Source organism: Hylobates moloch, unplaced genomic scaffold (assembly GCF_009828535.3).
Source record: "Hylobates moloch isolate HMO894 unplaced genomic scaffold, HMol_V3 SCAFFOLD_16, whole genome shotgun sequence".
In the NCBI taxonomy this organism is placed as follows: domain Eukaryota; kingdom Metazoa; phylum Chordata; class Mammalia; order Primates; family Hylobatidae; genus Hylobates; species Hylobates moloch.
Window position 1 is genome coordinate 9146719 of NW_026652291.1, and position 13132 is coordinate 9159850.

The 13132-nt window shown below is 44.7% G+C and overlaps 1 protein-coding gene across 2 annotated transcripts in view; it reads right to left on the reverse strand.

Annotated features, from left to right (window-relative positions):
• Positions 1 to 13132, reverse strand: part of AK7 (adenylate kinase 7) — a 97170-nt gene that overhangs the window by 42231 nt on the left and 41807 nt on the right. For both annotated transcript variants that reach the window (XM_032179640.2, XM_058429631.1), the window contains 2 exons: positions 8138 to 8218; positions 3323 to 3411 (listed from right to left, as the gene is read on the reverse strand). In XM_032179640.2, the coding sequence (XP_032035531.1) occupies positions 3323 to 3411; positions 8138 to 8218 (170 nt within the window). The remainder of the gene's footprint in view (positions 1 to 3322; positions 3412 to 8137; positions 8219 to 13132) is intronic.

The window sequence follows — 13132 nt, forward strand, 5'->3', positions numbered from 1 at the left end:
GTTTATGAAGCCCTCCCCATCTAGTGGCTCGTGTGAGCCTCACAACAGTGCTTTAGGGAGGTATTTTACAAAGTAAGACACAGATTTAGACACGCTGTGGCTCTTTTAAGGAAGTCATGTAGCAACAGTGCCTGAGCCTGCTTTCCTATTCCGAGTTGCCAAGGTTTCCGAGCGCTTGCTTCTGTGCTGAGGGCGGCACAGGTGTGATCCCACTGAATTCTCACAGCCCTAGCATGTGGGTACTGCTCCTATCCCCGTAAGTAACTTTCCCAAATTCACACAGCTAGTGAGAGGCAGAGCAGGGATTGGAACAAAAATTAAACAATTCCAGAGAGAAACAATAGTGAATAGATGTCTACCACAATGGCTTGTCAATTCTACCTCCATCTTAGCTTCCTTTCAATAAAATGAAAATAAATCGGATGCATGCTTCCAAATGTGCAGTTCACATTTATTTTGTATTCATTTCTTTTTTTCTATATTTATTTATTTATTTATTCATTCGTTTATTTATTTATTTTGAGTCTCGCTCTGTCGCCCAGGCTGGCAGGCAGTGGTGTAATCACGGTTCACTGCAGCCTCAACCTCCCAGGCTCAAGTGATCCTCCCGCCTCCACCTCCCAGGTAGCTGGGACTGCAGGCACGAGCCACCAAACCCAACTAATTTTTGTATTTTTTGTAAAGACAGGGTTTCACTATGTTGTCCAGCCTGGTCCCGAACTCCTTGGCTCAGGTGAACCTCCCATCTTTGCCTCCCACAGTGTTGGGATTACAGGCATGAGCCACTACACCTAGCCTATTTTGTATCCATTTCTCAGAACATTTCAGCTTTTTGCTTTTTCCTCCGTTAAATATTTGACAATCTTCAAAGAAACCTCTGGGGAAAAAATGCTACTTAAAGGGGTCTGTCAAAAGACAAAATTATAACAAATCTAGTTAAAGATTTCACTTGGCTTTATTTGTGATTCTAGAATCAGGCAACATTTCATTCCATAAAATAGAACAAGTGTGTCAGTGAAATGAGCAGAGGCGGGTAGTTTGATAGGCAGAAAGGGCTGCAGAAGCAGAAACAAAGAACAAAAAGCACATTGGTCATTTCAAAGTTAGTTTCCTTGTAAGACAGGGACAAGAACAACAGAAAGATAACTAATGGGGCCGGGCGCAGTGGCTCACGCCTGTAATCCCAGCACTTTGGGAGGCTGAGGCAGGTGGATCACCTGAGATCAGGAGTTCGAGACCAGCCTGACCAACATGGTGAAACCCTGTCTCTACTAAAAATACAAAAAATAGCCAGGTGTGGTAGCCAGCGCCTGTAGTCCCAGCTACTTGGGAAGCTGAGGCAGGAGAATCGCTTGAACCCAGGAGGCGGAGGTTGCAGTGAGCCAAGGTTGTGCCACTGCACTCCAGCCTGGGCGACAGAGCGAGACTCCATCTCAAAAGAAAAAAAAAAAAGAAAGATAACTGATAGGTTAGTACCAGGTTACTTTAGGCTACTTTTTGTCATAAGGATTAAAACACAGACTGAAACTGGCTTGTTTGGGAAATTAGTTGTTGTTGCTCTCTTTGGCTTTCTCGAAAGGTCAGGTAACAGCTTAGTTTCAGTTTGGTGACTGGAACTTTAGCATGGGTGACTCCATTTTGATTTTCAGTCTGGTCTATTGGGGCCTTGTACAAGAATGTAGTCCAAAACAATGGCTGCTATAACTTGTTTTTAACAGGCCCCAAGTCCTTCTGTAATGGCAATAATCTCACCCTCTAATTTATGTTTGGAAGTAATATGTTAAGGATTAATGCCAAGTAAGTTATATTAATAATGTAAAAGACTATTCTATATCTTTGAAACCCAGTAATGTCATAATGTAAAATCTCTGCAGAAAAAAAATGGGTATGTTTCGGCCCCTCCATCCCCAGGGATGGAGCAGATCCAGGGTTTTGTAGTGCCTGAAGCTTAGCCCATTTACAGCAAGCTTGTCAAACTGGGGCCTGTGGGCCCCATGAGGCCCAGGATGGCTTTGAATGTGGCCCAACACACTTTGTAAACTTTCTTAAAACATGAGTTTTTGGGCCGGGCGCGGTGGCTCACGCCTGTAATCCCAGCACTTTGGGAAGCCAAGGCGGGTGGATCACGAGGTCAGGAGATTGAGACCATCCTGGCTAACATGGTGAAACCCCATCTCTACTAAAAATACAAAAAATTAGCCGGGCGTGGTGGTGGGCGCCTGTAGTTGCAGCTACTCGGGAGGCCGAGACAGGAGAATGGCATGAACCCAGGAGGTGGAGCTTGCAGTGAGCCGCGATTGCGCCACTGCACTCCAGCCTGGGCAACAGAGTGAGACTCCATCTCAAAAAAAAAAAAAATTATGAGGTTTTTTTTTGTTATTTTTTTTAAAGCTCATCAGCTATCGTTAGTGTTAGTGTATTTTACGTGTGGCCCAAGACAAATCTTCTTCCAATGTGGCCCAGGGAAGCCAAAAGATTGAATATCCCTGACTTATAGGGTCCTTCTTTAAGAAAAATAATAAAAATTAGGTTCAGGGTCTTGGAAAGGGATCTGCTCAGGGATGTGGCCCTGAAGTTTAAACTTCCTTCATTTCCCAGTAAATCTAGAAATTTATCTGAGATTGTGACTAATTTACTCGTGGCCAGTGGATGAGAGAAAGAGTGGGAATCTGAAAACCAGAACCTCAGGGAAGTGCAGAAATTGCTCCCTTCTGGGGATGTGCCACAGGAGTGACAGAATGAAGTCCCCGGAAGCTGGAGCTGATGAACCACAAACACAGTGAACCAGCTCATTGACCTCGCGTTTAAGTCAGGGTCTTCAAAGGAGAAGGGTTTCTGGACCTGTCTGAATACAGGGTTTAGATGCTCTGTGAGTATAAAAAACATATGTCAACTTTACCTACAACTGTCGAAGAAGGAAAAAGCTTCAGGTTTACAGTTTTCCATCCGAATTCTAGAATTTCAGTTGATGGGTTAGACATATTAATCTCATCTGGCACAAAGGAATAAGAAACTATGTCCTCAGAATGTACATACCAAGTTCTTTCTTTTCCAAAATTGGAGGGCATTGCTATTCTGCTGATAGTTTCTAAGAGATGAACCTGAACTTGTCACCAGAAATGTAGAACTTTTGAACAGTGGGCACTATTTCATTAGATGCAAAATGGAGAAGACGGTACCTTCTGCATAGGGTTGTTACGAAGAATGAACACAACAATGCATGTAAGGGTCTTAGCACTGTGTAAATGCTCAAAAAGCATTAGCCTACAAACAAACACATTAACCAATTCTACGAAGGTCACGTCTCTGGGAGAATGCTTACCCTGCTAGATCAAGAACGTGGATTGTTGGAATTACATTTGTTCCATCGCCAAAAACTGGTAATGCAGGAATCTCACCCAACCAAGCCATCTGAAAGAAAGAAAAGCAAAATCATGTCCCCCAGTTATATGTGGATGGCTATTACAGTCACACATAAGTCTACAGGAGGAGGCATCCAAAAGGCCTAGCTATCTGCTTAAGTAATTTCCTCTAGGGGGAGTTTTATAAATCAGCCCTGATGAGATTTAGGATCAAATTCTGCCAAGAGAAATAATGTGTAGCCTTGGGACTGAAATACTTTTCAAGAAATCTACAACCTCCCAGTCGTATTTAGTAGCTATATGCATGCCATTTACATAGAGAAGAAATATTTTCACATGCATGATGTCTTAATTCTCACAAAAAGACAAATTAAAATTTAAAATTACCCCCACCAGTAGGGATGAGGTGAGGGGAAATAATTATCATCAGTACAGGGGTGAAATGCTTCGTGGATAAAGTAGCGTGCAGGAGGTTACACTTGTGAGAGCTTGGACTGGAACCCCAATCCTCAGAGTCTGAATCCTCATCTTTTCTTCTCATTAAGTATTTCAGTAACCAAACAGACATGCTGAGTACTGTTTAAGTGTCATATATTAGATTATTTTGAATTGTCGTTAAGAGTGAAAGAGGTAGGGGTGGGGGTCACAGTAGACCACTGGGTCTTGTAAGATATTTTGGACTTTGAGACAAAGTATTGAAGGGTTCTAAGCAGTGATGTGACACCAGCAGGCTTGCTTTTGTTGCCTTGTGGAGAAGTGGTGGGAAGGAGAGTCCGATGGGGACAGAGAGGTGATGGCAGGTGTGCAGGCGAAATAGGGTAGCTTAGCTTGGAGGTGGGAAGTGCAGGGAGTGGGGATGGAGAGAAGGGAGATATTGAGGAGGCTGACTGCAGTAACTGAGAATTTTGTGATGGGTAATGTGAAAGGAGAATAAATCTTGGGACCCCAAAATCACTAAGCCAAAGGGAAAAGTCAAGCTAGGAACTACACAAAACAAATCTGTCTCTCATTCAAAGATTTTATTTTGTTTCCTTTTTTTTTTCTTTTTTTTTTGAGATGGAGTCTTGCTGTGTCATCCAGGCTGGAGTGCAGTGGCACGATCTCGGTTCACTGCAACCTCTGCCTCCCAGGTTTAAGCGATTCTCCTGCCTCAGCCTCCCGAATAGCTGGGATCACAAGCATGTGCCACCACACCTGGCTAATTTTTGTATTTTTAATAGCAATGGGGTTTCACCATGTTGGCCAGGCTGGTCTTGAACTCCTGACCTCAGGTGGTCCACCCGCCTCAGCCTCCCAATATGCTGGGATTACTGGCATGAGCCACCGTGCCTGGCCTCATACCTTCCTCACAATTTGCCCACTAGGAAATTATCTGTAGGCCCCAAGAGCTTTACCTGAAAACAGTTCCGTTGAATTTCACCCTGACAATGTAAATTGACAGCTTATCTTCACAGGTACAGGACAAGGACAGAACTCAGTCATCCCTAGGCTCACCTGACACAAATGCCTATCTGATTGCTTCCTCGGCCCTATGTTTATTTTATCTTATGTAAAAATGCAGATTCGCTGAGCTAGATAAATGCGTAAGTGACTATTCCTCTACCCTTCCCTCATGTCGAACAGCTGACCAAAGACTCAAAAGAATGTGCCCGCTTGCCTCTTATCTACCCACACCTTTTATTTATTTTTTGTAGACACAGGGTTTCACCATGTTGCCCAGGCTGGTCTCAAACTCCTGGGTTCAAGCCATCCACTCACACTGGCCTCTCAAAGTGCTTTACTAGGATTATAGGCATCAGCCACCACGCCTGGCTTACCCACATCTTTAAAAAATTTCTTCCTCTTTCTCTAATATCTGCCCTTTTCCCTTTAAATATTGAAGCACTCAAAGTCATCTTTGGAGAAAGGCACAGGCCTGTCTCCTGGGCATGCATCCTTAACCTTGGCACAATAAACTTCTAAATTGACTGAGACCTGTCTCAGAAACTTTTTGGTTTGCAGTAAGGAGGGAGGAGTTGGATTCTGATCATGTAGCTGGTTGGAGGGTTACCCCATTTTCTGAGATGGGGCCTTGGAGGAGGAGCAGGTTTGGGGATGACTGTAGGTATAGTTTGGATTTGGGAAAGACATCCAAGTTGAGGTGCTGAGTAGGCAGCTGGACCTACAGAGCTAGAACTTAGGAGAGAGAGCCTCGCTGGAGACTGAAGTTTGAGTCATTGGTATCGGTCACAGGAATCAACAGACCAAGGGAGAGAGAGCAAAGGGCGAAGAAAAAAGGTCTAGGGCCGAGGCCTGCGAATGCCAAGATTCAGTGAGCAGGTAGGTGGGAAGTAGCTGAGAACAGACAATGAGTAAGAGCTTCCTTGAGCTTCTCCTCTGCAACTGTCATATCTCTTGTATTAAAAAAATCAGTTCAAGGCCAGGCGTGGTGGCTCACGCCTATAATCCCAGCACTTTGGAGGCTGAGGTGGGCGGATCACGAAGTCAGGAGTTCAAGACCAGCCTGGCCAATATGGTGAAACCCTGTCTCTACTAAAAATACAAAAATTAGCCGGGCATGGTGGCACACACCTGTAATCCCAGCTACTCGGGAGGCTGAGGCAGGAGAATTCCTTGAACCCAGGAGGTGGAGATTGCAGTGAGTTGCGATTGTGCCACTGCACTCCAGCCTGGGTGAAAGAGTAAGACTCCCTCTTTAAATAAATAAATAAATAATAAATAAATCAAATAAAAATTAAAAATCAGTTCAACCAACCTCTCTTGACTACATTTACCCCTTAACTCCACCTTCTTTCTTTGCACCCCCCTCCTTTTACAGGAAAATTCCTTGAAATATTTCTCTGTTCTCATTGTCTTCAATTCCCCTCCAGCTGTTCCCTCTTGAACCTACGTCTATTAGACTTTTGTCCTACCCAGTGCCAAAAAATTCAGTGGTCAATTTGTAGGTTTCATCTTAGTTGATTATCTGCAGTATCTGACACAATTTGTCATTCTTTCTTTTTAAAAACTTTTTTTTTTTTTTTCGAGATGGAATCTCAGTCTGTCACCCAGGCTGGAGTGCAGTGGTGCGATCTCGGCTCACTGCAAGCTCTGCCTCCTGGGTTCACACCATTCTCCTGCCTCAGCCTCCAGAGTAGCTGGGACTACAGGCTCCTGCAACCATGCTCGGCTAATTTTTTGTATTTTCAGTAGAGACGGGGTTTCTCCATGTTAGCCAGGATAGTCTTGATCTCCTGACCTTGTGATCCGCCCACCTTGGCCTCCCAAAGTGCTGGGATTACAGGCGTGAGCTGGCCAAAACCACTTTTTAAAATAATTATTTATTCCTCTCTTATTTCCTCTCCTGCTTCCTGCCCACCCTTCTCAACCTCCTTTCCTAATTCCCTCCCATTTCCCTATAACCTCCAATATTGGAGGGTTCCAAGACTCAGTCCTCAGGCCCCTATCTTTTCTCCATATTCATTCACTAGTTGATGTCATCCAGTCCCAAGGATTTAAGTACCCACTGTATACTGACAGCTCCCATGATTATATCTCCAGACCTGACCTCCCCCATGATCACTAAACTCTTTATGTCCAATAGCCTTCCCAGTGTCTATACTTGGATATTAATTATCTCAAACTTCCTAAACTTTTCATTGCATTGTGCCCCAACCAGCTCCATTCCCTGTCTTCCCCATCTCAATAAATGGCAGTGCCATACTGCTAGTTGCTTAGATCAAAACCCTTAAAGTTATCCTTTACTTTGTTTCTGTCATCCTTACATCCAAGCTTTGAACAAATCCCATTGACTCTCTCTTCAAAATACGTCTGAAATCTGAACAGTTTCCAGTATCCCCACCATGCCCACCCAGATCTTAGGCACTACCCTCCTCACTGGCTTCCTTGCTTCCTGCTCCTGCCCGTGCCCCAAATAGTACATCCTCAGCACAGCAGAAGAAGAAAGCTGTCCTTTTATATCACATGGATTATGTTGCTTCTGTGCTCAAACAGTCTAATGGTTGCCCATCTCACTCAGAAAGAAAGCCAGAGCTTCACGAGGGGCTACCAGGCTGGGCTTGGTCTGACTCTCTCATTACCGCTTTGACCTCATTACCACTGTTCTCCCATACTTCAGCTAGATTGAGCTATATTGGTCTTCAAATGTAGCCAGCACATTTCTGCCTCACTTCTTTGCAGTTACAATTCCCACTGCCTGGGATGTCTTTCTCCAGAAAGCCAATTAGCCAGTTCCCTCATTGCCTTTCCCTTTCTACTCAAATGTCACATTGTTGGAAAGACCTTCCTCAACCTTCCTATACAAGATATAACACCCCCAACCCCCGCAACCTTACTCCCCAGCACTCTCTGCCTTTCTCTGCTTTGTTGTTTTCCATACCCTGTTTCAACATCTGAAATACTCAGTATTTACTGGCTTGCTTATTATCTATCTTTCTCCACCCCGCCAGAATGTAAGCTTCACAAAAGGAGGAACTTTATTATTTTACTGTATCCCAAGTACCTACAACAGTTTCTAGCACCTGATGGGCACTAGATCAATATTTGTTTCATGAATGAAAGGAGATACATCTTTTTCGTTATTATTTTGAGAGTGGTGAATACAAGTTAATAATGGGAAAGAAACGTAGGTCTTTGTGGTCACATCCATACTTTCCTTCATTTTCTGCTATTCTACTGTACTAACCACATCCAAAGCAATCAAAAACACCTTCAAATTGTGTATCTGTATCATAAGACACTTTTAAACATTCCACGTCATCATTGAAAAGCCATACCTTAAAAAATGTGTGTAACATGCCTCCTTCCGCTCCATACTGAAGTCCAGCAGCAACTACGTAAGTTGCAAATTTTCTGGCCTATTAGATAAAATACAGAAAAAAAAAGCTGGATGTAATATTATTAATCATATTGAACCAGATTATTTTAGTAGTTAAAATGAGCACTTTCAGAACTTCCGTCAACTCTTGCAGGTTACTGAGGTATTGTTCGGGATATAAATCCTATCTCTTAAAGGGAGAAACAACACCCCTGCACTATTCAGGAATACCTCTGACTACTATTAAAATTTAACAAGGACTCCTAATTAAATTAAAGCCAGGGTTTTTGTGAAAACTTAGTACCTGTAAGCTCTATGCCGGGCACTGAGGGAGAAAAGAGGAAAGAAAAACAGGTCTTTCCACGAGGATCTTTAATGGTCTAGGACATGAAACCAAGAAGCTGGTAATGGGCCTTAACACAAGGATGGAAATTCACATGGATTGTCCACTTCACCCTGGACGAGCAGTTTAGGCACTGTAAGAACTGGCCTCAATATTTCTTTATTTTTAATTTTTAATATTTGTGGGTACATAGTAAGTATATAGATTTATGGGGGTGCATGAGATGTTTTGATACAGGCATGCAATCTGAAATAAGCACATCATGGAGAATGGGGTATCCATCCCTTCAAGCATGTATCCATTGAATTACAAACACTCCAATTATACTCTTTAAGTTATTTAAAAACCTACAGTTCAGTTATTACTGAGTATAGTCGCCCTGCTGTGCTATCAAATAGTAGGTCTTATTCATTCTTTCTAACATTTTTTGTACTCATTCACTATCCCTCCCTCCCCCCACCCCTACTACCCTTCTCAGCCTCTACTCTCTGCCTCAATATTTAACCAGATAAGCTCAAAATACCATCTTTATTATTGATATGAGTTCTACTGGAGGCCATGCCTTAGGTGAGCCATGATGATGAGCCTCCTAACCCTGAATCCAGAATAGGATGAACTTTTCCAAACCAGTCCCAGGCAACACTGGACAACGAGGGACTTCTCCACATGGCGGCCTGCGGCTGTAAGTCTCAGGGCATGAGGAAGGTGAAATGCACAGTAGCCACAGTAGCCACTATCCGCGGGGCCCCAGAGAGAAGGGAAGGAGGAGGGGCCGAGCTCACATGGCCAGGCCCTCCCCAAACCCACCAATCAGAAAATTCCCTTGAGCTTCTTCAGGCAAACAGGGGATGGTGCGAGAAGACAGGAGTTTTTTGTTTGTTTGTTTGTTTGTTTTGAGACAGAGTTTCACTTGTTGCCCAGGCTGGAGTGCAGTGGCATAATCTAGGCTCACTGCAACCTTGGCCTCCTGGGTTCAAGTGATTCTCCTGCCTCAGCCTCCCAAGTAGCTGGGATTACAGGTGAGAACCACCATGCCCAGGTAATTTTTGTACTTTTAATAGAGACAGGGTTTCCCCATGTTGGCCAGGCTGGTCTTGAACTCCTGACCTCAAGTGATCTGCCTGCCTCGGCCTCCCAAAGTGCTGGGATTACAGGCGTAAGCCACTGTGCCTGGCCTACAGGAGTTTTTAGAAAGAACGTTATTCAGGCTCTTGTGGGAAGGTAGTGATCTCACCTCGCAAATATTAGGCCTGAAAAGGAGGACATAACCACAAATACAATAGAGATTTTAAAAATTATAAGAGAGACTTACGGACAACTTCTGCCAACTGATTTGACAATTTAGCCTAAAGGGCTCATTTCTTGCCCCCAAACGCCTGCTAACTGCCTTCCCACAGTCCAAGACAGTTTTTCAACCAAAGTCTACCAAACAGTCAAAAGATAAGCCCAGAGGCAGGGCAAGACGGCAGGATGGAAATCTCCCCTGCAAGGACAACAATAACTATCTACACAGAAAAAAAAGCTTCATAAGAACCAAAAATCAGGTGAGCCCTCACAGTACCTATTTTAACTTCATATCGCTGAAAGAGGCACTGAAGAACTAGGAAAAACAGTTTGGAATCGCCAAAGCCACCCACCCCCGCCAGCAGGAGAGCATCTTTGGGCGCTGAAGGAGGGAGAACACAGCATTTGAGAGGCATTGAACTCAGCACTGTCCTGTTAGAGCAGAAAGAAAAAGCAGACCAAACTCAGCTGATGCCAGCCCAGCCCACGGAACGAGCATTTAAACCAGCCTGAGTCAGAGGGGGCTCGCCGGTATCAGCGGTCAGAACTTAAGTGCCTCCAAACATCGCCACCGAGGGCTACAGCACTCTGTGTCTCCAAGCAAACTTGAAAGACAATCCAGGCCATAAGGACTGCAACTCTAGGTGAGTTCCAGTGCTGAGTGAGGCCCAGAGACAGTGGACTGGGGAGGGCATGCAACATACTGGGACATCAGCTGGGGTAGCCAAGGAAGAACTGGCACCACCTCTCCTCTAACCCCAAGCTGCACAGCTCGCGTCTCCCAAGAGACCCCTTCCTTCTGCTTGAGGAGCAGAGAGAGAAGAGTAGGGGGGACTTTGTCTTGCATCTAGAACACCAGCTCAGTCACAGCAGGAAAGGGCACCAGTGATTAGGGAGGCCCTCATTCTAGGCCCTAGCTCCCAGATGACATTTCTAGACACACCCTGGGCCAGAAAAGGAACCTGCTGCCTTGAAGGCAAGGACCTAGTCTCGGGAGCATTCATCACCTGCTAACTTGAGAGCCCTTGGGCCCTGAATAACCAGCAGTGATACCCAGGTACTATGTCGAGGGCCTTGGATGAGCCTTGCTGGCTTCAGGTGAGATTCAGCACATTCCCAGCTATGGTGACTACGCGGCAAAACTCCTTCTGCTTGAGAAAAGCAGAGGGAACAGTAAAGGGGACGTTGTCTTGCACCTTAGGTGCCAGCAAGGCCAAAGTTAGGTAGAGCACCAAGCAGGCTTTTGGGGTCCCTGCCATGACTTGACTCTTGAATGGCATTTCTGGACCTGCCCTGGGCCAGAGGGGAGCCTACTTTCCTGAAGGGTGAGTCCCATCTGAAGGGTGAGTCCCATCTGAAGGGTGAGTCCCAGGCCAGGCAGCAGTCAAGACCAGCTGACTTAAGAGACCTTGGACCCGAAGGGAACATCAGTGCTAGTCTGTCAGTACTCCTTGTGGCCTGGGGTGGCTACTGGGTGAGGCTCCTCTGTCTTTGGAAAGAAGAGGGAAGACTGGGAAAGACTACGTCTTGTGGTTTGTATGCTAGCTCAGCTGCAATACAATAGAACATCAGGTAGACTTCTAAGGTTTATCACTGTAGTCCGTGACTCCCAGACGGCACTTCTGGACCCACCTGGGGCCTGGGGGACCTTGCCACCCTGAAGGGAAGGACACAGGCCTGTCTGGTTATGCCACCTGCTGATTGTGGAGCCCCGGAGCCCTGAGTGAACACAGGCAGTAACCAGGGAGTGGTTACAGCAGGCCTTGGGCAAGACCCAGTGCTGTGCTGGCTTCAGGTCTGACCCAGCACAGTCACAGTGGTGGTGGCTACAGGGGTGCTTGTGCCACTCCACCCCCAGCTTTAGGTGGCTTAGAACAGAGAGAGACAGACAGACAGACAGACAGACATACTCTGTATATTTGGAGAGACGTTAAGGGAAGAGAACAAGAGTCTTCCTGGTAATCCAGAGAATTCTTCCAGATTTAGTCTAAGACTATCAAGGCAATACCTCTATGAGTCTGCAGGAACTGCAGCATTACTGGGCTTGGGGTGCCCCCTAAAGCAGATACAACATAGATCATAACACCCAAGTCCTTTCAAATGTCTGGAATGCCTTCCCAAGAGGGACAGGTACAAACAAGCCCAGACAGTGAAGACAACAATAAATACCTAACTCTACAATGCCCAGACACTGAAGAACATCAACTAGCATCAACACCACCCAGGAAAGCATGACCTCACCAAATAAACTAAATAAAGCACCAGGGATCAATCCTGGCAAAACAGAGATATGTGACCTTTCAGACAGAGAATTCAAAATAGCTGTATTGAGGAAACTCAAAGAAAATCAAGAAAACACAGAGAAGGAATTCAGAATTCCATCAGATGAATTTAACAAAGAGATTGAAATAATTTTAAAAAATCAAGCAGAAACTCTGGAGCTGAAAAATGCAATTGCCATACTGAAGAATGAATCAGAGTCCTTTAATAACAAAATTGATCAAAGAAGAAAGAGTGAGCTTGAAAACCCCCTATTAAAAAATATAGTCAGAGGAAAAAACCAGAGCACCTCTTTTTCTCCAAAGGATCGCTGCTCCTTGCCAGCAACAAAACAAAGCTGGATGGAGAATGACTTTGACGAGTTGACAGAAGTAGGCTTCAGAAGGTCGGTAATAACAAATTTCTCCGAGCTAAAGGAGGATGTTCAAACACATCACAAGGAAGCTAAAAACCTTGAAAAAAGATCAGATGAATGGCTAACTAGAATAAACAGTGTAGAGAAGACCTTAAATGACCTGAAGGAACTGAAAACCATGGCACGAGAACTGCATGATGCATGCACAAGCTTCAGTAGCTGATTTGATCAAGTGGAAGAAAGGGTATCAGTGATTGAAGGTCAAATTAATGAAATGAAGCGAGAAGAGAAGTTTAGAGAAAAAAGAGTAAAAAGAAACGAACAAAGCCTCCAAGAAATATTGGACTATGTGAAAAGACCAAACCTACGTTTGATTGGTGTACCTGAAAGTGATGGGAAGAATGGAACCAAACTGGAAAACATTCTTCAGGATATTATCCAGGAGAACTTCCCCAACCTAGCAAGGCAGGCCAACATTCAAATTCAGGAAATACAGAGAACACCACAAAGATACTCCTCAAGAAGAGCAATCCCAAGACACATAATTGTCAAATTCACCAAGGTTGAAATAAAGGAAAAAATGTTAAGGGCAGCCAGAGAGAAAGGTCGAGTTACCCACAAAGGAAAGCCCATCAGACTAACAGCAGACCTCTCGGCAGAAACTCTACAAGCCAGAAGAGAGTGGGGGCCAA